Source organism: Eurypyga helias, unplaced genomic scaffold (assembly GCF_000690775.1).
Source record: "Eurypyga helias isolate BGI_N326 unplaced genomic scaffold, ASM69077v1 scaffold3113, whole genome shotgun sequence".
In the NCBI taxonomy this organism is placed as follows: Eukaryota; Metazoa; Chordata; class Aves; order Eurypygiformes; family Eurypygidae; genus Eurypyga; species Eurypyga helias.
The window spans coordinates 167,503-192,606 of record NW_010243112.1 but is presented as its reverse complement, the minus strand read 5'-3'; the positions used below and the strand labels follow the sequence as shown (position 1 = coordinate 192,606).

Genomic DNA, 25,104 nt, shown 5'->3' with positions numbered 1-25,104 from the left:
GAAGGTTTTTCATTTGAACTCTGTTCTGTCTGATTAGGATTGGTACAGATGGTGCCAGATGCTACCACGCTAGGGAAGATCCACAGAAAGTCTGGTCTGATAGGACCATTGAAGGAAAACACAATTAAAAAATGGTTCCGTCATCACTATCCTGTGGAATCAAGTTACCAAAAGGTAATATCATAATGAAGCTTATACCTTTCATGTTTTACCGTTGGGGAAAAAAAGAAACCAAATGGCAGTAAGCAGCAAAAACAAATGAGTCAGACACAAGAAAAACAAGTCACATGCGTAGGAGCCAGAGGATTGACTTAAATGCCGCGCTCTTTCTAAGGAAGTATTGCTCTGGATGAGGTGCTTTGTAATACCTTTTCTATAAGAATGTGTCATAGGGATGTTTTGAAATTGAGCAGTAAAGTGAAGAGAAGCTGAAGTAGAAATTAAGTACTGAACTCAAAACCTTGTATGACCTTATTTTTTAGGTCAGCTCTCTAAATACTCTATTTTATATAAAGCATGCAAGCTCTTGGTGGACTTGCTGTATCTGGAAATTTCCATGTCAATACCCAGAGTTTTAGAAAACTGTTTTATCAAAACTACCTTGTCATATGATACATAAGATCATGTTTTTCATATCACATTGTGGGATCCCATGTAATGCATCTGATTTCATGAAACTAGACATTATGCATGAGCCAAGAAATTGGACATTTTATTTATAGAAGTAGATGTTTTTCAAGGAACTCTTCCTATTAATTCTTTGTTGTTTGAGCATGTTCTGAGGCTGGGACATGTCTGTGTTGCTGGAACAATTTTTAGAACCTTACTCCATACCCACAGTAGATTAGTAGACAAAATTTTAAATTTAAAGGGGACCTTTCAGTGTTTACCACTCTGAAAATTAAGTGCTTTTGTAACAGTTTATTAGTAGATGTATAGCATAGATATGTTTGGTAAACTTTAGTAATTTTGTAATTATTCAATAGGTGTTTGTTCATCTGCATTTTCAGTAAGAGCACCTGAATTCCTAGTATATTATCTTGATTCAGTTAAACAGGAACAATCTGTATAGAATTTCATTTTACAAGTTTGTATGTTTACAGTGGAAGTACAGCCAATATTTCAACTGAAAAGTGAGATAGTATTAGTTATTGATTGAAAACCTTATTTCTTGAAGCTGCTGTTTGTAAAAAGTACAATTAATGTGGGGTATTCTAAAATCAATTTCTACTCAATTACGTTCATTTTTTAAACATATACAGTCAGATCTGATTGCGTAGGGTGTGCATAAAATTACTATTCACCTTGCACTTGCTAGTGAATGAACCTTTCTCTTTTACTCCTTGATAATTTTTACTTATACAATACTGTTTCTAAGGTACTCAAAAACCCCATGCAGAATAAGCTTTAATATCCTTATTTTACACTTGGGTGAACAAAATCACAGAAGGCTTAGGTGTTTTATCCAAGGTCATCGAAGTGGGTAAGCAGTACAGTTAGACATAAAATTGAGCCAACTCTTGTGCTGTGGCTTAAGTCTTCCACACTGCTGTCATCCCTATCAGCCATTGCAGGTCGCCCCTGCATCTACAGGGAAATCCTCAATGCCTAAATAATGATTTGCCATGACTAATGTAGATTTTGCCCAAAAATATAAAGATCACAGAAGAGGATTGTTCAGGTTTCTATATAAATGAATCACAGTGTGATTGATATTCACAGGAGGTTAAGACTTCTGAGTAAGAGCTGCATTTTCAGTTCTGAAACTGTAGTAGGTAAGATAGAAAAAACTCCATAAGCTATTCCCTATGCTTTTGGGGTAGAAGAGTGATCATCATTTGAATCAGGAATAACTCTCCCTAGAGAGAGCACATTGAATATGTGTGTTATGAAAGAGATTGGATAGATTCTTCTACTTGGAGAAATCACAGTTGTTAAATACTTCCCACTGAAGTAGCTCAAAACTTGCAATGCACCTATGAACATCTGTTGAGCAGATCATTAGTCTGTGTGTTTTCCTACATCTGCCATGGGCATGTTTTTGGCCAAGAGCAGTGCCACAGTGTAATATTGGAAGGAGATTCACGAGAGAGATCTGAAGGACTCAGTCTACCTACACAGAGCAGACTAACTGTGAAAATACACATCTCCAGCACATTAAAGAGCTTTAGAGGAGTAGGTTATATTAAACACAACTGCTAGACTGGTCTTTGGTTTAATCAGGCTCTCAGGCCTCTCTGCATGACACTAGGTTTGATCCCATAGTTTATTCCGATTTGCAGATGCTATGAGCAGAAAATTATTTAGCCTTTTGTTTCAGTACATTTCTGTAACATAAGGTTGAATTCTTTGGGCTAAAATACTGTGAGACTTGAGCAATATGGATTTGAGAAAGGCAACCTAATTCTGGAGAAGAAAGGCCCATGTAACCTATTTCTTTAACAAATTAATAACCTATTATTATAGGTTGAAAAAATAGTAAAAAAATAACATTTCTTTACAAAGCAAGTGGTTAAATTTGTGGGTTTTCAACTCACTTCCAAACAATTGTTTTTACAATATAAATGCAAGCTATTGAACAGAAAATGTCAGCTTCCTTCCAAGCAGCTTGCTTTTCTTAGATGCATTTCACCTTAGTTTTCCACAGAATTCCAAGTATCCATAAAACACAAAGTGAAAACCTCATGCATAAAATTGTTCTTGCATTGTAACTTTGAAATTTATGCATTATTCTTTGGGTACTATTCCTACAAACACCTGTCTGTTACAATTTAACAGTGTGCATAACATTTGTAAAACTACAGTTTTTGTATTTCTTTTTAGTGTCACAAACAAATACCTGTCTGTGTATTTCCAGTAAGTGCTTTTGTTTTTACTAACTAGGCAATAAGGAATTTCTTTTATTCCTGCGCTGGCTGGTGTGTTGTTACCTTCATTCTGGGAGTCTGTGATCGACACAATGACAATATAATGCTGACAAGTGATGGACACATGTTCCACATAGATTTTGGAAGATTTTTAGGACATGCACAGACATTTGGAAGCATAAGAAGGTTAGTATCTATAGTAACACACAGAGTAAACTTTAAAGGAACGTTCTGAAATTTCACAGCCTTATCAACACCCATGGAAAATATAAATGAGATTGTGCTTCCTTTTTTTTTTTTTTTTTAAATTTTCCAAAACAACATTTTTTTGTTGTTCATAAAACTTCTAAAAAATATAGAAGTGACTGGAAAAAGAATTAAGATGAGATGTTGGAGATACTCTTTCAGTCCTAAAAGAAAATCTAAATCTCTTTGGTCAGAGATTTGAATGATGGAATTCAGTAGTGAATAGTAGACTGGCCTATGCCAAAAATAATTCTGATATCCATTAGTTTTTTCGAACAAAAGTATGTTCCAATAATGGATCCAAAACCAGATGTCAATTAGTAGATGTATCTAATTGAACATCTTCTTCCCATATTCAGAGAAGAAACCAACTTTTCCAAATGGACAAGGAGGATAATTACATTATGCCTCTGTTGGTAAAATTGCAAACTTTTTCATTGTCTTGAAGTTTTACATCCAACTGCACTGAGCTCAGGGGCTGTTGTGAAAATATCTGATTTTACCTAAACAAGACTGATTTTTCTGGTTCTGTATCTACCTGTAAAGATAAATAAAATAGTATGATCATGCAATCTAGTTCCTAATGAAAATGTACCATGGAGGAATGAATTGGGATGGAGTAAGAATAGGTAGGATAATGCCAGTATGTGCAAAACACAAAGAAGCTGTTCTAGTGGAGTAGAGAATGAGTAAATGATCCCTAATATTGACAAGATGAGTAAATGAGTAAATGATCCCTAATATTGATGAGTAGTGTGTGTGTGTGGGGGGGGTGTCCTTCCTTCATGTTTCCTAAAAATTTCCAGAACTAGTCCCAGAATTAAGTTTGAGCTAATTGTTCCTTTCTTTTCTTACTTTTTTTTTTTTAAGCTGGCCTTTGACTATTTTAGACTATCTCAGTGTGTTAGACAGAAATAACAGCGTGGGAGTATTGATATGAGGGAATCTGATGGGGCTAATAGGTACTTCTAAGCCAGGCAGTCAAAAGATTTAGTTGCAGTGCTCAGAATTATCATCAATCATTCAGGATATGCCCCCTTAATCCTACTTACTTGCTGTGGAAAGAATAAAGCAGAACAAAGCAATAAAAAAAGATACTAATGCACACTCTGAGTCAAGTGTTGCATCCCTTGCTCCAGCAAACCTCCTTTTGGAGCCTAACAGGAATTTCCTTGAGCAGTAATTTTACATGAGTGAAGAATTTTCTAGTTTGACTGAACAACAGGATGAAATAAATATAGGGGGGAACACAACAACCAAATATAAACAGAAATCATGTAATAGCAATAATAAAAATAGATGTTAACTTTACTCTTTTACAACTCAGTCATACCACACCTTTTTTATTAAGTCTATGAAAAGACTTAAAATATAGTCACTTCCATAAACAGCAGCCATTTTTTTCTGTTTCTCAAAGTGGCTTATTGCTTTTAAAATATGAAATAATATGTTTTAGGACTTCCATTCATGGGGTGTCCTCATGATTCCTTAGTAAAACTGGACTTATGAGTGGGTTGTGGGCATCGTGAGACAGTGGTTGTCTTCCTCGTATGTACATGCAATTGAGCAGATACAGTATTAATTACTATAGTTCTAACGAGCTGTATGAACCTTCATGAAATGTTAGCATCCTATTTGTAACACAGGAACACAGGGATATCACATTTCTGCATCCCATAAGTTGCAGGCTCTCTCAAAACTTGAAACCCTCCATGCTGTTTGTATCTACTCATGCCCACAAAGCAGGCCCTGAAATAGGTTGAGCTGCTGCTTCCTTTAACAGATCTTTATATTAGATTTTTATTTCAGTTCTCGTTAGATTTTTAAGTTCTTTGCACCCCCAGCAATATCATACCCCTAAAATTATATTGATAAAACAGCAGCACAATGCTTTCAAATCTTTAAAATCATTAGTGCTGACCCTTGGAATTCCGTGCAGTAGGTGCTATACTGTACAGGCAACTGGTCTTTACACACATCACACAAACAAAATCTATGTGAATGAATGAAGTCTGTAGAAAAGGAGTCCTTGTCTGAACTGTTTAAATAGTCATTCCTTTCAGAATGTAGGAGGATAACTTGCTTGCCACAACTACCCTTTTTCTGTTCTCAGAGGGTGCTTTTTACCATTAACACACTCTTACTCCTCACAAAGCTTCCTGAGGATAGGTCCGCTCCAGTATTCTCTATATAGAACATTTCTTCTGCTGTGAATCACGTGAAAGGCATACATGGCAGCTGTCTGAATCCCATGCTGTCATGCATGAGCTGCAGTGCTTTTTATCCACACCAATATGAGTCTTCAGCGAACCCTTTGAAGCTGATATGATTCATGCAGCCATACTCACTTTTGCATTCATGATGGTATAACATCGCAACAAGGGATTAGTTAACTTCTCTAATTCCTGCTCTCATCTTTAAATGATGTCCAATAAAGCTGCTAAGTTTGAGTCCAAGACACAAATCAGTAGTTCAGTTCTTATTGATTGCAGAGGGAAGAGGATCAGGAACTGTCTTTTCCAGTTCCGTGTACCTTCACAGTGCAGCAAATATGTAAAATAGTACTAATAACCTGTCTTTATTTGGGTCTAGGAACTAATGTTTCGGAAGTGTTGGAGAGAGACATATGATGTATCTAACCAATAGCATAATGACAGAGCTTGACAGAAGAATTATTCCTAAACTCCCACAGGGAACTTTCCTTCTGAACCATGAGATTTCATTATCTTTTTTTTTTTTCCTTTAAATCATATTGGATGACACATTTTGTTAGTGGTAATAAAATACTCCTCCTTTCATCCTCTAATCCAGCCACCACATTTGACTCTATAGTCCCCTAAAGCAATGAATTTTGCAGATACACTTCAAACTGTATGAACAAACATTTCTCATTTAATTTTATACAACCATCCTATTCTTTATCTACTGAGTATTCTGTGGCAATCACCTTAGACCCACTCCAACTGAAATAGATGTAATATTATCCAGGTGATTAAACGGGACTAGGTCAGTCATCAGATGGTACAGAAGAAGGAGTCTGGCTCATGGTTGTACCCGCCGTGCTGTCTTTGCTTTTGTTTTCTCCTTTCCAGTTCTGACCAGTTCCTTTTGAACATTTTTTCTTTGCTGAATTAAGCAGTAAGAGATTTATTTAATCCTGTGCTAACTGAACTAAGCCTAACTTCAGCAGGCTCCTCTCCACTACCAGTCACTTCAAGCACTGCCATTTGTATTTTTTCAAATGCATTTGTATTTTTTCAGATACATAGTCTGAAACCTGATGGTGAGACATGGAGTAGGCCAGCTCATGGCAGCAGTAAGAGATTTATTTTGATAATATTCATCTTTTGATAACCTAGGTCGATTCTTTTTTTCAAGTGCCCAGTCATCCTGATTGTTTACAACACTCACTGGCCTTTCTTTCCCCTGATCTGAATCACACAGACCCTCTTGCCTCTTTGCCAAACTAATCTTGTGTCTTGGCGTGGTTTTCCCAGAAGCTAAATCTGCTAAGCTGGTTTTCTTCTACAAAGTTAATTACTAGAGGCAGCCTAACTATTCCATTGGGAATTTCCAGTTTTTTGAAGGAAGCTTCAAAAATATGGGAAAATTATGTTTCCCACACTTTAATCCTATGACAGTGTTTTCCTATACTGAAAAGCACTCAAGAAAGTCTGAGCATGTAGAATAGTAGAAGTGCCTCATTCGATTTTCAAAGTAACACATATCATTTTTAGTGTTAATAACCTTAAATGAGTATTACTGTCTCACTGGAAGTGTTTATTTGGAAAAAAAAAAGGCATTCTTCTCAGGTATTTCTTTCTGAAACTGAAAAGTTGGTATGCAATCAGAGAAAAATAAGTTGTATCTACATTTTTTGGCTACATTGTATCTACGTGTTCCATTTCTTTTGTAAAAATAGGATGAAGTGGAGAATCAGGAAGTCACGAATTTGAGAATTTCACATGTCACTTTTTCGTTTTGCCTTTTTAAAGTTGTATTTAGGGTCCTCATCAAGTAAGACTCTAAAACTTCAAAGTAAAAACTGAAAGTATACTCACTTTTCATTTCCTAAATTTGTGCATGAAAACTCTTGGAGTAACCTGTATTACCTCCTGAAAGATTCCATTAGTAATTTTCAGTATACCTATTTAAGAATTCATTTTCAGCAGTTCAAATGTATTTTTCTGATGTGATTAGTCCGGAGTCATTAGTTTATGTGAACTGGTAACTTCTAATTCTTTGCCATCGTCCACTTCCAGCATTTCCTGTATACCACCCTCCAAAAATCTCTGACTGAAATCCTGGAAAGATTTAATTTCATGACTTAAAGCACCTAGTAGCCCCAGTGATCTTATTAAGATTATACAGATGTTTAAAGATAGTCATACACATAAGTCCTTGCATAAAGGCTGAACGGTGAAATATGCATAAAGACCTAAAGGTCATACAGTGCCACCTCCAAGGTGACAAGGCCCAAAGGGACTTGAATTTATATGTAAGGCAAGAAGTCCTTCACTTCGGAAAGTCAAGTGTCTCTAATTGCCTCGAATTAAACACCGAAGGCACAAGTTGCACTCCTGAGTTTCAGATGCACTTCTGTTGTCTCTGCCTTGAAGAGTAAGTGTTTGTTGTTGTTGCTGGTTTGGTGCTTTCACCAATTATCGAGCCTGGGTAGTAGTATGCCCTTTACCGCTGGCCATTTATTTGCAGTAATAGCCTCTTGTGGAGGGCATTGAACTAAAGCTTTTTGAAATCAGAATAAACTATGTTCACTGTCCCTTTGAATCCTTATTTTTTTTGGTTATCCTTTCCAAAGTACCCAGACAATTAGGAGAGGCACTGTTTCTCTCATACAGAGACTGTATGAGTTTGACCCCTATCCGGTGGTGTTTATCCAAGTGCATTGCTCTTCTGATGAACTGAGTTCCCTGGAACCCAGTTCTCATCTGCTGCAACTCTCAGTATCCTTCTTGGCTTTCAGTTCAGTTCAAGCATGGCATAATCTGCTTTCCTATCTTTAGAAACAGTCACTTTCTTGAAGGGGTTATGTATTCTTGTTAACAATTTTCTGAGCTAGAGAAAATGTTTGATTCCTTTAGAGCCACCCATGGAATTCCCTCTTCTTTGGGAGATTTACTGCACATGATTTTTTTGAGTGATTTGCTATCAACCTCCTGCTTCAGAGATTTCTTCTTGCACTCTCCTTTACCCTTCTCTTCCTCTTTCCTTTTCTCTCCTTCTCTGAGTCACCTGTGATTTTCTGTAGAACATGACTTTAGAGACAGGAAGTTTAATGATAAAGAAATAAAAGGGAAAAAAGATATTATGTTCACTGTTCATTTTGATTATATGATTTGTTATGTTTTTTCTTTACAGAGACATATTTTCACTTTCCTGCTCCCATCAGAAACATTTTATTGTATCATCCCTTTCTCCAAAAGCTGTCTATACGTCCCTTTTTATGTTCAGGGGGAGCTGTTCTCACACACAGTCAAGTGTACATTTATATTCAGGGGGGGCTGTTCTCACTGCCAAGTATACATCAAGCACTTTTAAATTAATCTCTGTTGCTTGGTCTTGGTATCTTTTTCTGCTTGTTCTGCATGCTATGCCTCTGTCCTTCATCCTTAACTGAAAAGCATACTGATATATTTAATTCATGTAAGATTTCATCCCCTGCCCTAAGCAATTTCTGTGCAATTCAACTTCTTCATCACTGGTTTATTTCTGTATTTTGCCTGGTGACATATAAAACTCATGCAACAATCTACTACTGTGTTTTCCAAATCACCATCTCAGACTGAAAAGACCTGTAGGCCGAATATTTGGTAGGTATGGGATATAAGCCTGCTTGTTCTATTTATTTTAAGACAACTTTTAGATCTGGGTTTTAAAATCTCTTTTTCAGTACTGAGAGTCATTTAGAACACAACAAGCAGTTGTCCAAAAATCTCTATTAACAAGAGTAATTGCTCCAATCTCCTCGCAAATTAACTCTCAAGTGTTTTATCAGTAGGGTTGGTAATAAACTCCTGACAAACCTGGAGAATTTGATAGTCTTAAAAGATGGTATGAGGCATCAGGAATGCTGTACTGAGCACTTTCAGATATAGGTATTGGACATGAAGTGTATAAAGGCTTTAAATCCACTTTAGCATTGTTATGCAGCCTGGTTTCTAGTGACTCCAAGTGCAGGCTGCTTTGTGTGGGTCTAATCTGAATAGAAGAACCAAACTCGGCTCGGCAGGTGCCTCTGCTGGGCACAGCAGTGCTTTTTAACCCGTCGATGTATGACGCACCTGTTTGCAACAGGACAGTGTTTGAAACTAGTGAAGAATTCTGTGGCTTTAAAGCAGAGCACATCTTCTTTCAAGAGGATCTTTTTTGGATTCATCCAAAATATACAATCAGCTGACTGTACAAAGTGGTTGAAGTTCTGTGATGTGAGTAAGTCCTGTGGTGGGACTGCAGAATAACTGGTGATCGCAGCAGAGACTGGGGCAATGCAGCCAGAGTGAAAACCTTCCAGAGATGCCACAAAGTACTTTCTGCTTTGCCATCATGAGTCTGTTGCCCATTTCCTTATTCCAAGGTAAGCTTCCAGATGAGTCCCAATAACAATACACTCTGCAAATACTAGGTCTCCACGAAGAACTGTAACCATGTCGCACCTCAGCTGCCAACATTTGTGTTAGCTATACTGTCATTTAACATAGTAATCCCATAGGACCAGGTGTAATCAAATCTCCTTGATTTACAGACTCTCTAACTTCAGTTTTCCCACAGTGAAATGGATTTTAATTAAGTCATGTTGCCTCACACTTTGCACACACACAAAAGGGCACAAATAAATAGTTACTATGGTTCAGTTTACTTGGGGAAACTAGATGTTAACAGAATGATGAATCAGCCCTTAGCTTAGGCAAGGATTATAGCTTGTTTTCTACCATATCCATTAAGCATGATTAAATCTCGATGTGACCAATTCAGTTGCTGACAGAAACAGATAAATCTTGTAGAATAGGTCTGTCCAATGTGTGAAACATTTCTTTTACTACTGATCAATATAGTGGGTATGTCCAACACAGTGATTTTTCTGGACAGCTAACATTAGTGAAAAATAATAATAGCAAAGTTGAGATATACATACAAAGAATGAACTAAATGAATAAATAAGACCGTAATGGTTTAAGAACTGTCCTCAATTACCTAAGGAATTCAGGAGATTCTTTATAGCTTGATGCTTCTGCCTCTGAAGATAGATGTTAATATAAAAATAATATGTTTAAAACTGTGATCAGAAATGAGAATTCAGATTTGTAGTTGGAAGACTTTTTATGCATGAGATGTCTCAAACAACATTGGAAGTGGCAGAAAGTAGAGTTCAAACCATATTATGTCATAGAGACTTGACTTCTGGTCATTTGGTTGAAGGGTATACTTCAAAAATCTTAGATGCATTTTTTTGAACATCCCAAGTCATGCAGTTTACCTGAGCCAAGTATGCTCAGGGCATTCAGGAATCTTTCTGTGTAAGTATTAAGGGGATAAGGACAGCACTGCATTCACACTAGTTTACCCAGGGCTATATCCAGCTGAATCTTGAAAATCTCCCAGGATAACTTCTGCACACAAACTGTTTCAAGATTTAATTACCCTGGTAGTGAAGTATCTTTTTCTTTATGGGCCAGTCAGAACCTCAGCTGCTTCAATTTTCTCTCTTATTTTTGCCTGAATTCATCTGTTTCATAACTTCCTATAGATAATAGAAGATTGCTGTTTGGTCTCCTAAAAACCTTCTCATCTCCTGGGTAAACAAGCCCACCTTCCTCAGCCTCTTCTCATAATTAGGTGCTCTAACCCTGAAACATCTTTGGGACCCCCTGCTAAACTTACTCCCATTTAGCAACACCTTTCTTATTTTGGCAGGATATGGACTAACAAGTGCTAAGTAAAGGGCATCTACTGCCTCCTTCCCATGAATTCATCCCAGGGTGCTGCTAGCCTTCATAACTTCCAGGGCTTATATTTGGCCCACCACTGGCTTGGGCTCAGCTCACTCTGCCCGCTGCCTCAGAGGCCTCGTCAGTGAGAAATGCAGCAGAGGAGGCAATGAGTCTCTCAGTCCTGTCTGTGCTCCCATGTCACTAAATCACCTTTCAGCAGCAGGTCCACGTTTTCTTTGTTCAACCTTTTACTAATGATGTATTAGTAGAATTTCTTGTTGTGCTCCATGTCCACCAACAGTTTTGACTCTGGTTGGGCTTTGCCTTTCCTAACAACATTTCTCTTGCCCAGGCAAAGTTTCTATACATCTCTTTTGTAGCCATTCCTTACTTCCACTTCCTAGATATGTCCTTTTAGCCTTGAATCTTAATCACAAGTTCTCTATTTGGACAAGCGACTCTCCATCTGTCTGTTACTGGAAATAAAAGCTATTAAAAATACAACTGAGAGTAAACCCCTCAGGATAAACTGTGGTGGGTTTGGAAAGCTGTTTCAAATTTGCTAATTCACTTCTCTCTTCTATTCTTTTTTAGAGCATTGTAATTACTATTTGGCAGTTGAAATTTAGACTGATATTTTATTTACACATGGATGGATATATGTCAGGTCTGGGTGATTTGAGAAATAAAGCCTCAGCAAGAGGCTTTTTACACTTTTCAGGAGCAGATACATATCTGCAGAACTATAGGAAGCTTTCTTCACTAAAAGAAATAGAAAACAGCAAAGTTTTCTAAACAAATCTGAACATAGATTTGCAGTACAAGCCAATGAAAATGCAAATGGTAGCAACTGTCATTGAAGATAATGAGAAAACTGCTGTCAAGCCAAGCAGGTGAACTATTTATATTTTATACAGAGCTCAGAACTACTGCTCTGTTATGAGGACACTTAAAATACGTTTAAATCATTTAGTTTCTATGCTTGCTGAAGAGACTGTCATCTTGTGTAACAAGTTTATCATGGGACTGGCATCTTTCAGTATATTCATTAGTAACCGGTACGATGGGATAGAGAAAATGTTTGTTCATTTTTTAGTAGAGGCCTGTTATAAGAGGTTTTGACTGTGATGAAAGTTGGGATTAGCAGGGACAGGTAGTTTTTTAGAAAGGGATCTGAGAGTTTTACTACAGACAAGTTGAATGTGAGTTGATGATAGAATATTGAATTGGAAAGCATGAAATGTGAAGTAATCCTTTTGTTTCACGTGACATTGGTAAAACTTCAGCTGGAATATTTTCAACATTTTACTTTGAGAAAGAAGGGGATAAGTAGTCCAGAGGAAAGCAATTAAAATTATCAGACATCTGGAAAACAAGACTTATGAGAAAAGGTTGAAATAATTGTCTACAGAAGATTGAGGAAAGACGTAACAACAGTCTGCAAATAATATTTGAGGCTGCTGTAAAGAAGACAGGATCCTCTTGTTCCCTTAGGAAAGAACAAGAATTAATGGGATGAAAGCACAGCAAGGTTAGATTATGCATTAAAGAAAAAACCTCTGTGAGGGGAGATACTGGAACAGAAATTTGATAGTGAGATTGGAGAACTCACACTAAAAACCTTTGAGAATATGCTAAGTAAGCTTCTTGGTGACCTGTTATGGCTCATCCTGTCTTGGTAAGCAGAAAGATGGAGTATCTCTTGTAGTCCCCTTTCCAGGCGTATTTTTTATGACTCTCTGTGTGCTTGCTTGAGATGAATTGTATTGTGCAGTTGTTCACTGTTTCATTCTTTAATATATGAAAGGAATACACTTGCTCATGTTGTTTTCTGTGTCTACAAATATTTGTTTACTATGATTAGATGTTTTCACTTGGCTTAGAGAAATAAGCACTCATGCTCATTTATTTTGTGTGTGCTCTTCGATAAGCTTTTGGCTTTTGCTGCAGAGCAAAGGACGTCAGCATTCAAACATTCCCTAAAAGCTTTTCCTATTTTACTGGATACATCTAAATTCCACACCGTCATGTTGAATACTGTCAGTCACTCTTGACTCAGCCAAAATGTTTTTAAAGCAGCCGGGGAATACGTGGGGGCGTTGCTGCTGAGCCGCTGATTTTTAAATTGCAAACAGTTCTGCATGGTTTCTCACGCACCGTCTCGTGTGTCCATATGACAACTTGGACTGCAACTGTTTTGATATTGCATTACTTTGTGTGACTTGAACTTTTCCATAACTACACTGTTTGGAAGTTTAGATTGGATCAGAGTAAAGGTCATTTGTTTTTGATTATATCGTATGGGTTTTTCTACTTAATATAAAAGGAAGTCGAGGTATCATTCTTAAATATTCTGTACCGTGAGATTCATAGCAGGAAAACCTGAAACCATTGTTGACCTTACAAGCTTTGTTAATCAGTTTACATCCAGTGTTCCATAACAAATCCTGGTGATCCTACCGGTCTTCTGGAAAGGCAGCATAATTCTAGCCTACACTGAAGTCCCTGTAAATGTTCCCATCACCCCAGACAAAGTTTGTTTTTGCATGATGATCTCTTCAGTTGCTTGAGGTTTCCTTTCTTTCCTCCCTCTCATGACATATCATCCAAATATTCTTAATCTCCAGAGGAACTGCAAAATACATTCCCATGAAGATGTTAAATCTCTAAAAGCAGTACACAAGAAAAAAAGTACTAAAACCACCATAAAACTAGCTTTGCTTCTCACTGAATTACTTGAGTAAACTCTTTTGTCACAGCCATAGTAAAGGGTGGGGGGGATGGAAAGAATGAAAAACAAAAAAAAAGAGTGAGCGAGCTGTGATAAGGTAGCTTTAATGATTTTGGGAGACTTATTTGCTGTATAACTTATATCTATCTCAAGCCCCACCCGTTCTCTCAATGAGGCTTTTTTTTTCCTCGAAATGATGGTACCCGACATTACTGTTATACAGGAGAGGTCATTCCAGAATGCTTCAATTCTGTATTTCTTTAGCACACCATAAAGGAAAAAAACAAACAAACAAACAAACAAAACCCCAGGCTTTTGGTCTACTGCAGAGATACAGTAAAAGGCTTTTATTTGAAAATACTTCATCATACCAGTTTTGTTAAACTGATGCCATTCATTTCATTAGTTGAATGGAAGCAGAGAGCTGTAATAGGGGTTGTAGGCCAAGGGGCTCCTGTACCATTCATTGGCTGTAACACAGTCACTGGACTCTGAACATCCTACGTATGTAAGGTATTACAGGTCTGAGCTGTGATCTTGAAGGGCATGTTTTGGCAGAAGTTGTTATTTTGTGTTTATATCTTTTAGATAACTGAGTAAGCTAAGTAACAGATTTATGTCCAAGTGAGTGATGTCTCTCGCAGTGGTTATAACCAGACCTTTGGATGCATTGCATATCGACTGAATAAATGCCATCGTGTAATGGGACCTTAGCTGTGTGTGACAAAGGTGGCTGCCACTTAGAGACGTACTGTTTTAAACACAGAAATGCAGGCTGTGCACGGGGTGAGGTTTATGCACGTGTGTGTGTGGGATCGCTTTCTTATGTAGGTTAAACCAGCCCCTATTGTTTGCTGATGTACATTTTCCCATGCATGGTGGACATTGGCTGTTTGTAATTTTGCTGGAGTAATTTTTAGACTATCCCCTTCTGTGTTTTTATATTCCAAAAGAGTTTGTGAAAACGGCAAGGAACATTTTGTTTCTGTATGCAGACATTCAGCCTTGTCAATTGGTTTTTCAGAATCCTTAATGTACTCTTCAGTGAGTAAGCGTCGCCTCCCACTGAAACTTTGCTTTTTAATATTATCAGGAGAAATGACTGTGGTGTTTATTATAGCAGGTTTTGTCTTCTATACTGAGTTGGTTTTGTGTTGTGGGGTTTTTTTTTGTTGTTGCTTGGTTGGTTTGATTTTTTTTTTAATTAATTTCAATTGCAAAGTGTTCCCTTTATGAGCAGCTGGCTTATTTAGACACATGCAGGAAAGGAGCTTCAGCATCTAACCGATTGCAGGGGTTACCTTGTCAGAGAGGCTCCAGTATCACAAGATCTTGAGCAAAAGCAGGGAAAGCAAATTTCTACTTCGTATTTTGCAGGTTAACAAGGGAGAACAGGTCTACCACCTTAGAAGACAGTCTTAAATGATACTCAGAAATCTTAAAAACCTTGTAAAACTGCTTAAAATCATCTTACGAGTAAATTTGAGCTATAAATACTAAAATATCAGTTACATGTTCAAATGGATCCTCTAGCAACAACAGTAAGAGACTTGACTGGTGTGCAGTCATTGCATTATGTGGAAGCTGGCCCACAGCCCAACCCAACAATGTTAAACACCATATTTCTTCCAGTAAAGTAATTTCTGATTGCAGTATCTGTTTTCAGCTCAAGTAGCTTTATGTGGGAGAATTGGACTAGCTCAGAAAGGGCTGTTTTCATAGTGTAATAGTGTCTTGATGCAGTTGGACATCAGAAATCAAATATTAATTTTGAACATAATGCGTCATATTTACAGCAGTAATTTTGACCTTTACAGCAGTAGTTTTGACTTGGAATATTGTAGCCCAAGATTCTAAATGCAGAAAAGAAAGGAATTTGGTTTTGGGTTGTTTTTTTAGATCTCAAAATGCTAAAATTCTTTTAAATCAGGATTTACATTGGACTTCTGTCCACAGATAAGCAAAAGTTTTAATGTTCCTAATTTTCCGTCTCTGTTTCTCTTTCTTACTGTCAAGAAATTTATTTCTGTGACCCTAATTGCATGAATTTATTTAATACTTAATGTCTATTTTAAATACCAGTGCTAAACAAAAGACAAGTTATAAGGTTAATGAATGAAGGTTCTGGGAAAATCTTGCTCTTTGAAATCAGCAATTGACACAGGTTTGTAATTCCTGGAGAACTAGAGCACAAAACTACACAACAACAATGTAACAGCCATACTGCACATAACTGTCCCACTGTGATCTCACATCTTGCATAGTAGAAAAAAATGTGGAAGGAAATAATAAGGTGACTGTTGTGGACCTTCATCGTTCCTAGTACTACCTGTCTGAAATAGGATAATACATTAAACAAAAGCCTTAATGGCCAGGGCTGCACTGAGGTGAACAACACCCATAGGAGGTCTGATTTCAAAGTTACCTTCAATGTAAAACAGAAAAAATGTACAGACATAAGAAAGGGAAGGCTACCTGAACATTTCTGGTGACTAGAAGTTCCAGCTGCAGTCCAGAATTTCACATCAACTTGACTTTCTTTCTGTGATAACAGAAATGGCATTTTCATAGGAGAACATTAGGAGAACTCCTATGAGAGCTCCTCTGTCTCATTCATGAATGAATCAGCAAGCACAGTGGGTTCAGACGCAGCCCATGTTTGAGGTTTTAGCAAGAAACAGAGATCCTCAAATTTGTGTCTGAATACGAGCTTCCCAAGAACATTTAGTTTACTCAAGTTCATTTTGAATTAAGGGTTAGCCCACTGTGTACGTTTCCTTGGAATATAGTTCTCTAATCTGTTTACATGCCTCTGTACCCACAGTTGGGATGAGTAAATCACTGCAGTAGTTTTGTCTGTGCAAGAATGCAGCGTATCAGGCCTTTCTGAAACTATCAAATGATAGAATTGTTAGCAGAAGCCCGGCTAATCTGTTTTCTTCTGCAATAATATGCCATAGCCACAAACTATGCTAGTGATAAGAAAAAAAGGGAAGACATGCTGTCAGATTCTGCACCTCATTTACTCTATGGTGAAAATGGAGTAACCCTACAGAAAACAAGACAAGATAGTTAGGTTTATTCTCTTGCAACTTGGGTCAGAAACATCCCTTTAGAATGGTGTATATTTAATGATAGCATCCTATGTTGTTTGTTTTTTTGTTTGTTTTGTTTTGGATTGTGGACTTGTAGGGTTTTTTTCTTAAATTCACTTTTTGCCTAGTAGGGAGTTGATATTTATATCACATCCTCTTTGAGAACAACTTTTAAATATTTCAGTACCAGGAGAGAACTTGTTTTCAGATTCACTTTCAGGCTGAGGTCTCATGAAATTAAAGCAATGAGAGTGTGAAAACAAAAGCAAAGAGCCAGAAGAAAACATGCAAGCTCCAAACTTGTTCCGTTATTGGCTTTCTCACTAGGAAGCTCTTTCTGAGAGCTGTCTCTGCCCCAGTTAGTCAGTGACACCAAGCAGAGCAATAGAACTGTCCACACGGAGGAAGGGAGAGGTGAAATAATATGGAAGGTATTCATGGAAAAACAGATGTGACTGATGAGTTACAAGTATTAACTGTAATGCGTGATTCGCCATTTTCAGTGAAATTTCTCATGTAATTGTTCTCTTTTTAAGGGACCGAGCTCCTTTCATCTTCACATCAGAGATGGAGTATTTCATCACGGAAGGTGGAAAAAACCCACAGCGTTTTCAAGAGTTTGTGGAGCTTTGTTGTCGAGCTTATAATATAGTCAGGAAACACAGCCAGTTACTCTTGAACCTGCTGGAGATGGTAAGAAACCTGAGGATGAAACCAAAGATCAGTTTCCTCTGGTGTTTTCTTCTCTTTTACCGCTTTCTGCTGCTGCCAGTAGCACTGTGATTTGAAGAGGTATCAGCTGCACTGCAGGAAATGTTAGTGCTGGCACTTCCTGTGCAAAAACCCTATCCTGTTTCTGTACTAATTTTTGAGAAAAGAAAACCTAAGCTCCCTGATCTTTTTCCTTTTTTCAATGCATTCTTTTCTACAGAATCGAGGAAAATCGCAATAGAAGCTGGATATAAGTTTTGCATTCAGGAATTTCACTCAGCCCTTTTTTCTAGGTCTTCTAACAATCCTTTACCAATCCCGTTCATGGTTACAGCAAGACAAAATAGACTAAATATTTCACAGAGTGGGTGATGTGACAGCACCTATCAGCACTACAGCTAACACTGGCGCTATTTAGAATGATTTTTGCACATTTCCACTCTCCTTTCTTAGGATGGCAAATACAGGAAAGAAAGAGCACTACCCATATTAACATGGGTTAAAAAAGCCTTTTGTATAGGATTTTAAGACCTCTCAGAGTTTTTATCCCTTCAGTGTTCCTACTGACTCATGTGATGTGGCAGATTGCGTAATTGCTTTGTGCCTCTATTTACTTCTGTGTGAAAGGTTAATGACTTCCCCCTGAATGGGTAGAATGTGAATATTAAATTAACTAATATTTGCTATGTTGCTTGGCTAAGATATTAATCTAAAACTTATGTCCAGGGTCCCATGCAAAACCTAGGAACTGGTCTGTGTGAAAATATCTACAGAACCTTATGAACAGAACCCCTGCTGAGGTTGGGGTACAGCCAAGAAGTTGCTCTTCAAACACTTCTCTATCTTCTCCAACTTCTGCAGTGGGGAGGGGAGAAATGGCAAGAATTTGCTCATCTTGTTTCTCTATTGTCCATGTAATCTCATGCCATGGTACGGTGAGTGATTTCCCAATATGGAGCAAGAAGGATTGCCCCAGATCTCTCAACCCTGCTTCTAAGTACTCACGAAGGTGCAGCAAAACTGCATTCCCATTGTAGTGGTAGGAGATACTGTCTAAGTTAAAGAGCCTCTGGAAAACTCAGGAGCACCCGTGCTCCCTCACTGACAGCAGTAATCTCTGCATTTCTGAACAGGTTGCCTAAAACCACATGCTGCAAATACAACTACATCTTCTTGTCCTCCTTGTCCACCTCCTTGTCCCAAGTGCAGTCCCTTTTTCTGCTCTCAGCAGAGATAATGATGTTGGATTACTTTGGGATAACAGAGAGAGCACATTAGGAAAATGTTCCTGGCAGGAGCTCGGAAATAACTAGCTGTCTCTGCCCAGGTATAGCCCAGGTTTGCCTGTTTTCAGGACATGCTGCATCTTCTTTTGTTTCTCTGATCTTTAAGTAGGGGTAGTAGTGGTGAGCTAAAAGTTAGCATACAGGTACTGTCGTGGTTTAATCCTAGCCTGCAACTAAGTACCATGCAGCCACTCACTCGCCTCCCCTCCTTCAGTGGAGGAGGAGAATCGGAAGAAAAGACACAATCGTGAATTGTGATAAAGACAATTTATTAATTGAAAGTAAATGAAATAAAATAATGATACCAATAATGCTAACAATGTTAATGATACATAATGGAAATAATGGAAAAGAAAAAAAATGATAAACCGCTCACCTCTCACTGACCGACTCAGAGCCAGAAACAGAGCCTCCCCCCTAGCCAAACCCCCAATTTATATGCTGAGCATGAAGTTTCATGGCATGAAATATCCCTTTGGTCAGCTTGGATTCGGTGTCCTGCCTTTGTCCCTTACCAGCGTCTTGTAGAGGAGAATCTGGGAACACTGGTGCAGTATCAGAAGCTGAAAAAAGTTCTTGAGTTGACTTAAACATTCCTTAGCAACAACTAAAACCACCAGTGTGCTATCAGTATTTTTCTCGGCACAGCCAGAACATAGCCTCCTACTAGCTACTGTGAAAACTACCCCAATTAAACCCAGCACAGATATGTCCTACCATTTGTCAGTGGGCTGCAGTTCAGTCACTTGTCTTGCATTTCATAACTGAAAAATAACTGGCAGCATACTCGCATCCCATCGATGTGCACTTCGTATCAAAAGGAAAGTAAACAAGTTTGCGAATGCCTTGGGTTTTGCCAGTGATGTTTGGAAGGGTGAGTCTGCTTCTGCACTTCAAATGGGGTGTTGGTCAGAACCTGTAAGTATCAAAATGTTTTCGTTTCATTGGTCATTTCTAGAAACGTAAATAGACCGTGAAGAAATTCCACTTTTAATTCATTTCCATGCAAAATATCAGATGTTGTCATGAAGGAGCAAGATAAACTAACCACTGCCTAATTGTATTAGTGCCAGTGTAAGATTTCTCTCACTATCTGGAAACCTGCATCATTAATCTTTTCTTCCCCTCCCACAGTCTGTTTTCTGAGATGCTATTTATAAAACATGGTTAAAAAAACCTAAACAGTAAGGCTATTTAAATAAAGTACAGTACTTTGCAAGAGTAGTAAACTCTTCTGGATGGTCAGTAATTTAGAGGTTTCTAGCAAACTGTGATCCTGAACAACAGTGTGGGTTTTTTGACCCAGTTTGGGACTTGATGCTTTTTCTTGGTGATGAGCAGTGTGTTGCTAAAGCTGAACTGACATTTGCTACTCGGAGTAAGAAGTAATCCGTGAAGTTTCCATCGTTTTCAAAACCCGAAACAGCTGTGAGAGACCAAGGAATATGCTGGTAGAGTTCAGCTGAGTAAATGCTTGTAGTTCATCAGCTTTGCTCTCATTAAAGATTTGATGTGAACTGTTATAAAGAGGATGGTCGCAGGACACAAGCACCTTTTGATTATTTTTTTTTTAAAGGCAAAATCCATTGCTGTTATAAAGATTTTTTCAAGTAGGACATTAAAATTAAATTAAAAGGGGCTTGCAGCTGACACTAGACAGCAAGAAATTGATCCACTTGCCTCTGTTGTGACAAGAGACAGGCAGAGACAGTACCTAGACAGAGCAGATCTACGACTCAAGAATCACATGTCTCCATACAGATCATTTCACCCTTTTACAACTCAGAAACACCGTTTGGGAAAAGAGGATAAGGAGACACATCCATTTTGGAGGTCTAAGGGGTGGGAAGTACATGCCAGGACTATTCAATTTTTGTGGGAAGTTGGACTGAGGGTCCCACACCAGGTCTGAATCTAGGCCCAAGGAGAGCACAAGCAGCTCCAATCAGTGAGTCAGAAGGTCTGGGATAACCAAGTGTGCTAGGTCAAGACATATGTGTGGCCAACTGAGGGGAGCAATGAAGGCACTTAAACTTAGGCATCTAGTGACATTTGAGTTGCCCTCGGCAACCTGTAGTTGTTTTCTGAACAGTTGTTCTATGTCTTGTTTAATTAGCATCAGGTATCACTAGCCCCAGGTTTCAGAAGCCTCCTCCATCAGGGGGCTGGAAACAAAAAGATTGCTGTATGGAGCAAAAGGGATGAAGGGATAATAAGCCTCTAAGACCCCCCTTATAGCCAGCAAAGCATTGTGTAGGTGCTGCCCAGCTAAAGACATTGTTTTGCTTCAGCAAATGGTTTTCCACCTTCTGCAACACAGAGAACCTAAAAAAATATCCTGGTTTTCAGTTACACTACAGATCATTCAGATTATTTTAATATCTGGCATTGTTGCCTTTTCTAATGCAGGGCAAGAAGCTTAATTTGCCTATGCATCAACTCTTTTTTTAAAGGGGACAGGAGTTGTTATTGTCCTTTATAAATGGGTTGAAAGCATACAGATAAATATCACTGTCTGTCTTTAAGTCCTGAATGTTGTTATTGTCCCTGCTCTCAACTCACTTAAATTCACCTCATTGAACTTCCTCATTTTTTCTGCTCCTTGCCAGGCAGAACTCTGTGAGACAGCAATCTAACTGTCCAGTGGTAGTATGGATTGGTCAGAAATGAAGTAAGATCTCCTCATAATGCCAAAAAGAAAGTGTAAAAGGCATTGAAACTTGACTCAAAAATACGGAGAAGGTTTGAAGAAATAGGAAAAATACCCTTCCATCTCTTTTCCCCTATTCATCTCTCACCCAAACCTTAAAATAAAAGCAGTGTTTCCTTTCTTCTTTGCTGTTACCTGCAAAACTCAGTGGGTCTTTCTGTCTGAGCTACACATAAATATCAATGAAGCATTCACAACAGTGACTGCGCATTCAGATGCATTTCCTTCCAAGCAATGTGAAGGAGTGATTTTTTTTTCTCCATTACACACAAAACATCACTCTCATATTACTGTAATTGTTGAGAAAAAATCAGTAGGTTTTGAAGTGAGTCAAAATTATTTTTGTTGTCAACATTTTAGGAGGCCTGGAGAGAGCTGTTTGGGCAATTGGACACAGTTGTCTACCCTACTCATTGTGTTACTTTGCAAGGGGAATGTTTTGAACCTAACTCTGCCAAATAACTAGAACAGATCCATCCCACATCCGTGAAGAACGGTACACTTCTCCAGAGGGCAGCTCTCTGCACCCAAGCCAGGCCTCCTGCTCTGAACAGAAAACTCAAAGGACCTTCCTCCTCCATTGTCTGCAAAGGGAGTGAGTCTATGATCCCTTCGCAGGAGGAGTCCAGAGCAGTGATGGTGGAATCAGTAGTTGCAAGTGAGAAGGTGATGTTGCGCTAAATTGGATTAAGACTAGGATAACACTGTAAGCATAACAGAAACATGGTTAACTATCACTATTCTGGTGGCTGAATTTGGTTACCTTCCCTTTATCACCATTAGAAGGCTGTGAAGGAAGTTTAGGAATGCAGGTATTGAGGTTATGATATCTGAAGAGGAAATAACTAAAATGGATCAATGAATTTGACCCATGCGTCCTTCCAGCACCTCAGTGTGAAGGTTTACAATGCAATATATTCACTTTAATATTTTGATGCTCTAGCATCAGCAAAAGGACTTTGTTTTACAAGAAGTCCTTTTAGTGTAAAACCATTCTTTTCCCAGTTATCCACATTTCCTTTCTATTTCTTTTAAATAATTAGCAGACTAATGATATTTCTTTACTTTAAGATGCTGCATGCAGGATTGCCTGAGCTACACAGCATTCAGGATCTGAAGTATGTGTATGATACACTCCGTCCTCAAGACTCAGACCTCCAGGCTACAAGCTACTTTACAAGGTAAAACCATACTATAATCCTTAAACCTTGTTTCCTTCATCATGAAGCAAAGCTGTCAAATTAAAAAAAAAAAAAAAAGGCAGTTTTTCTGTTTTGTTAAGAGTTTGTAATCAGTAAAATTGCACAAAAGTATAATTGGTTTTCACATGTTTATTTTTTTAAAAGTCCATTCCTTATGCATGTTATAACCAATCTCCTCAGATTTCTGGCAGAAACAGTTGTGCATTTGTGGTACACTTGTAACAAGTCACTTATTCAGTGCCTAGAGATTACTTCAGCTTTCATGGTGAAGCCATCCTGGCCTATTTCTAGTCAGCTTTTCTTTCTGCTAAATGCAGAAACTACAGACAACAGTATTTAGATTGCATAAAACATTCAGTGTTAATGGACTGAATCAGGACCTAGAATTCCTGCATTTTATTCCCTTTTCTGTTCTTTTGACCTTCTGTGTTGCTCCAGGCCAGTTACTTTGCCTCTGTTAGCCATGGTTTCTCCATCTGCAAAATGGTACTGATTCTTCCTTTTAAGCACTTAGCAGATCCATCACAGAAAGGCATTGTGTGTGAATATATGTATTTCTAAAGCTTGATTTGTGTTAGGATAATGAAACCTTTCACTTGTGTGTGATAATAACTGAGGATTATTGATGAGGAGCTGCCAGTGACCTATATAAAATCAGTGTGAAGCACTCAGTCCTGATCTCTTGTGTCAGGCCTCTGCATTACACATAATTCCAGCTGTTATGTGATGATGGTCTAGATGGAGACTGACTGGATTTGGAAACTCAGTTTTCCATTCTAGGCACAGTATGAGAAAATCTGTCCCTGTCGTACTGTGTCCTGTGCAGCACTATCGTTACCCAAGAATGGTATCCAACCGTATCCTGGGCTGTATCCAGAGAAGTGTGGCCAGCAGGTCGAGGGAGGGGATTCTGCCCCTGTACTCTGCTCTTGTGAGACCCCACCTGGAGTGCTGCGTCCCGCTGTGGAGCCCCCAACATCAGAAGGACCTGGGCCTGTTAGAGCAAGTCCAGATACTCCAAGGGGTGGAGCACCTCTCCTACGAAAAAAAGCTGAGAGAATTGGGCTTGTTCAGCCCGGAGAAAAGAAGGCTCCGGGGAGACCTTATAGCACCTTCCAGTAGCTGAAGGGGCTACAAGGAAGCTGGGGGGGACTTTTTACAAGGACCCGTAGTGACAGGACAAGGGGTGACGGGTTTAAATTGAAAGTGGGGAGGTTTAGATTGGATATCAGGAAGAAGTTCTTCCCGGAGAGGGTGGTGAGGCACTGGGACAGGTTGCCCAGAGAAGCTGTGGATGCCCCATCCCTGGAAGTGTCCAAGGCCAGGTTGGATGAGGCTTGGAGCAACCTGGTCTAGTGGAAGGTGTCCCTGCCTGTGGCAGGCAGGTTGGAACTGGATGATCTTTAAGCTCCTTTCCAATGCAAACCATTCTATGATCTCTGGCAGTCTATGAATTTACACACCCTGGACACCACATACACATGCAAAGCAAACCAGACTCTTCTGACCTCTTTCTCTTGCCTAAGCTCATGGCATATATCCAGGTCACACCACTAGACTCTGGGTGAAGGTCTCCTTTCAAACTCACAGCCCTAAAGGACACTCCCATAAGGCAGCAAGGTTCTTCACACCATGCAAACTGCCTAGAGGCAAGAGCAATCACCCTACCCTCCCGTATAGCCAGAGGGCAAGTTGCAATGACTAAATGAGATGAAAGCTTGAACTGGAGAGCTGAGCTACCCTCATTACTACTACAGAGGCCCGTATGTGGATTTGGGGTAATTTGAATAGTTTGTACTTCTCCTTTTCATGAATTAGAATTGGAAGCTGAGGCTGCAAGTTCAGAGAAGGCTGGAACAGTGAACTAGAAGAGTTTAAGGAAGACTTTTCTTTGAAGAGAAAAAGGGAAATCTCTCAAACAATACTATTGTTCCATTATTTTGCACAGCAGGCACAGAGTTCCTTCTCCTTTAATGCTTGTTTTTTTCATATGCTTTCCCCTTGCTCATTAACAAAATTGATTTATTTTAAAATTTAATTGCAGCTTTACTTTTACCATCTACTTCTACCTTATCCTTTCCTGTAGAATTTCACATATTCCCAAATTGCACTTATACTTCTACTTCAAATAGAAAACACTCAGTTTCTAATTAAAATATAAAATTCTTGATTCTGTCAAAGAGTTTGGATGGTTATGTCGGTCCCTCATGGGTAAAAACCTCAATTCACTTAATTAGTGAAAAAAGGCTAGGCTGTATATACCAAATAAGGAAATGTAAGTCTTCGGAGTGAAAATTTCGTTAGTGT

General features: G+C 38.5%; 1 protein-coding gene across 1 annotated transcript in view; it reads left to right on the top strand.

The window, feature by feature from the left end:
* PIK3C2G (phosphatidylinositol-4-phosphate 3-kinase, catalytic subunit type 2 gamma) overlaps positions 1–25,104 on the top strand; it is a gene marked incomplete at its 5' end in the record, with an annotated part of 138,662 nt that overhangs the window by 64,362 nt on the left and 49,196 nt on the right. Inside the window, 4 exons of the mRNA XM_010149293.1 lie at positions 38–174; positions 2,884–3,053; positions 17,425–17,581; positions 22,667–22,776. Coding sequence (XP_010147595.1) covers positions 38–174; positions 2,884–3,053; positions 17,425–17,581; positions 22,667–22,776 — 574 coding nt within the window. The remainder of the gene's footprint in view (positions 1–37; positions 175–2,883; positions 3,054–17,424; positions 17,582–22,666; positions 22,777–25,104) is intronic.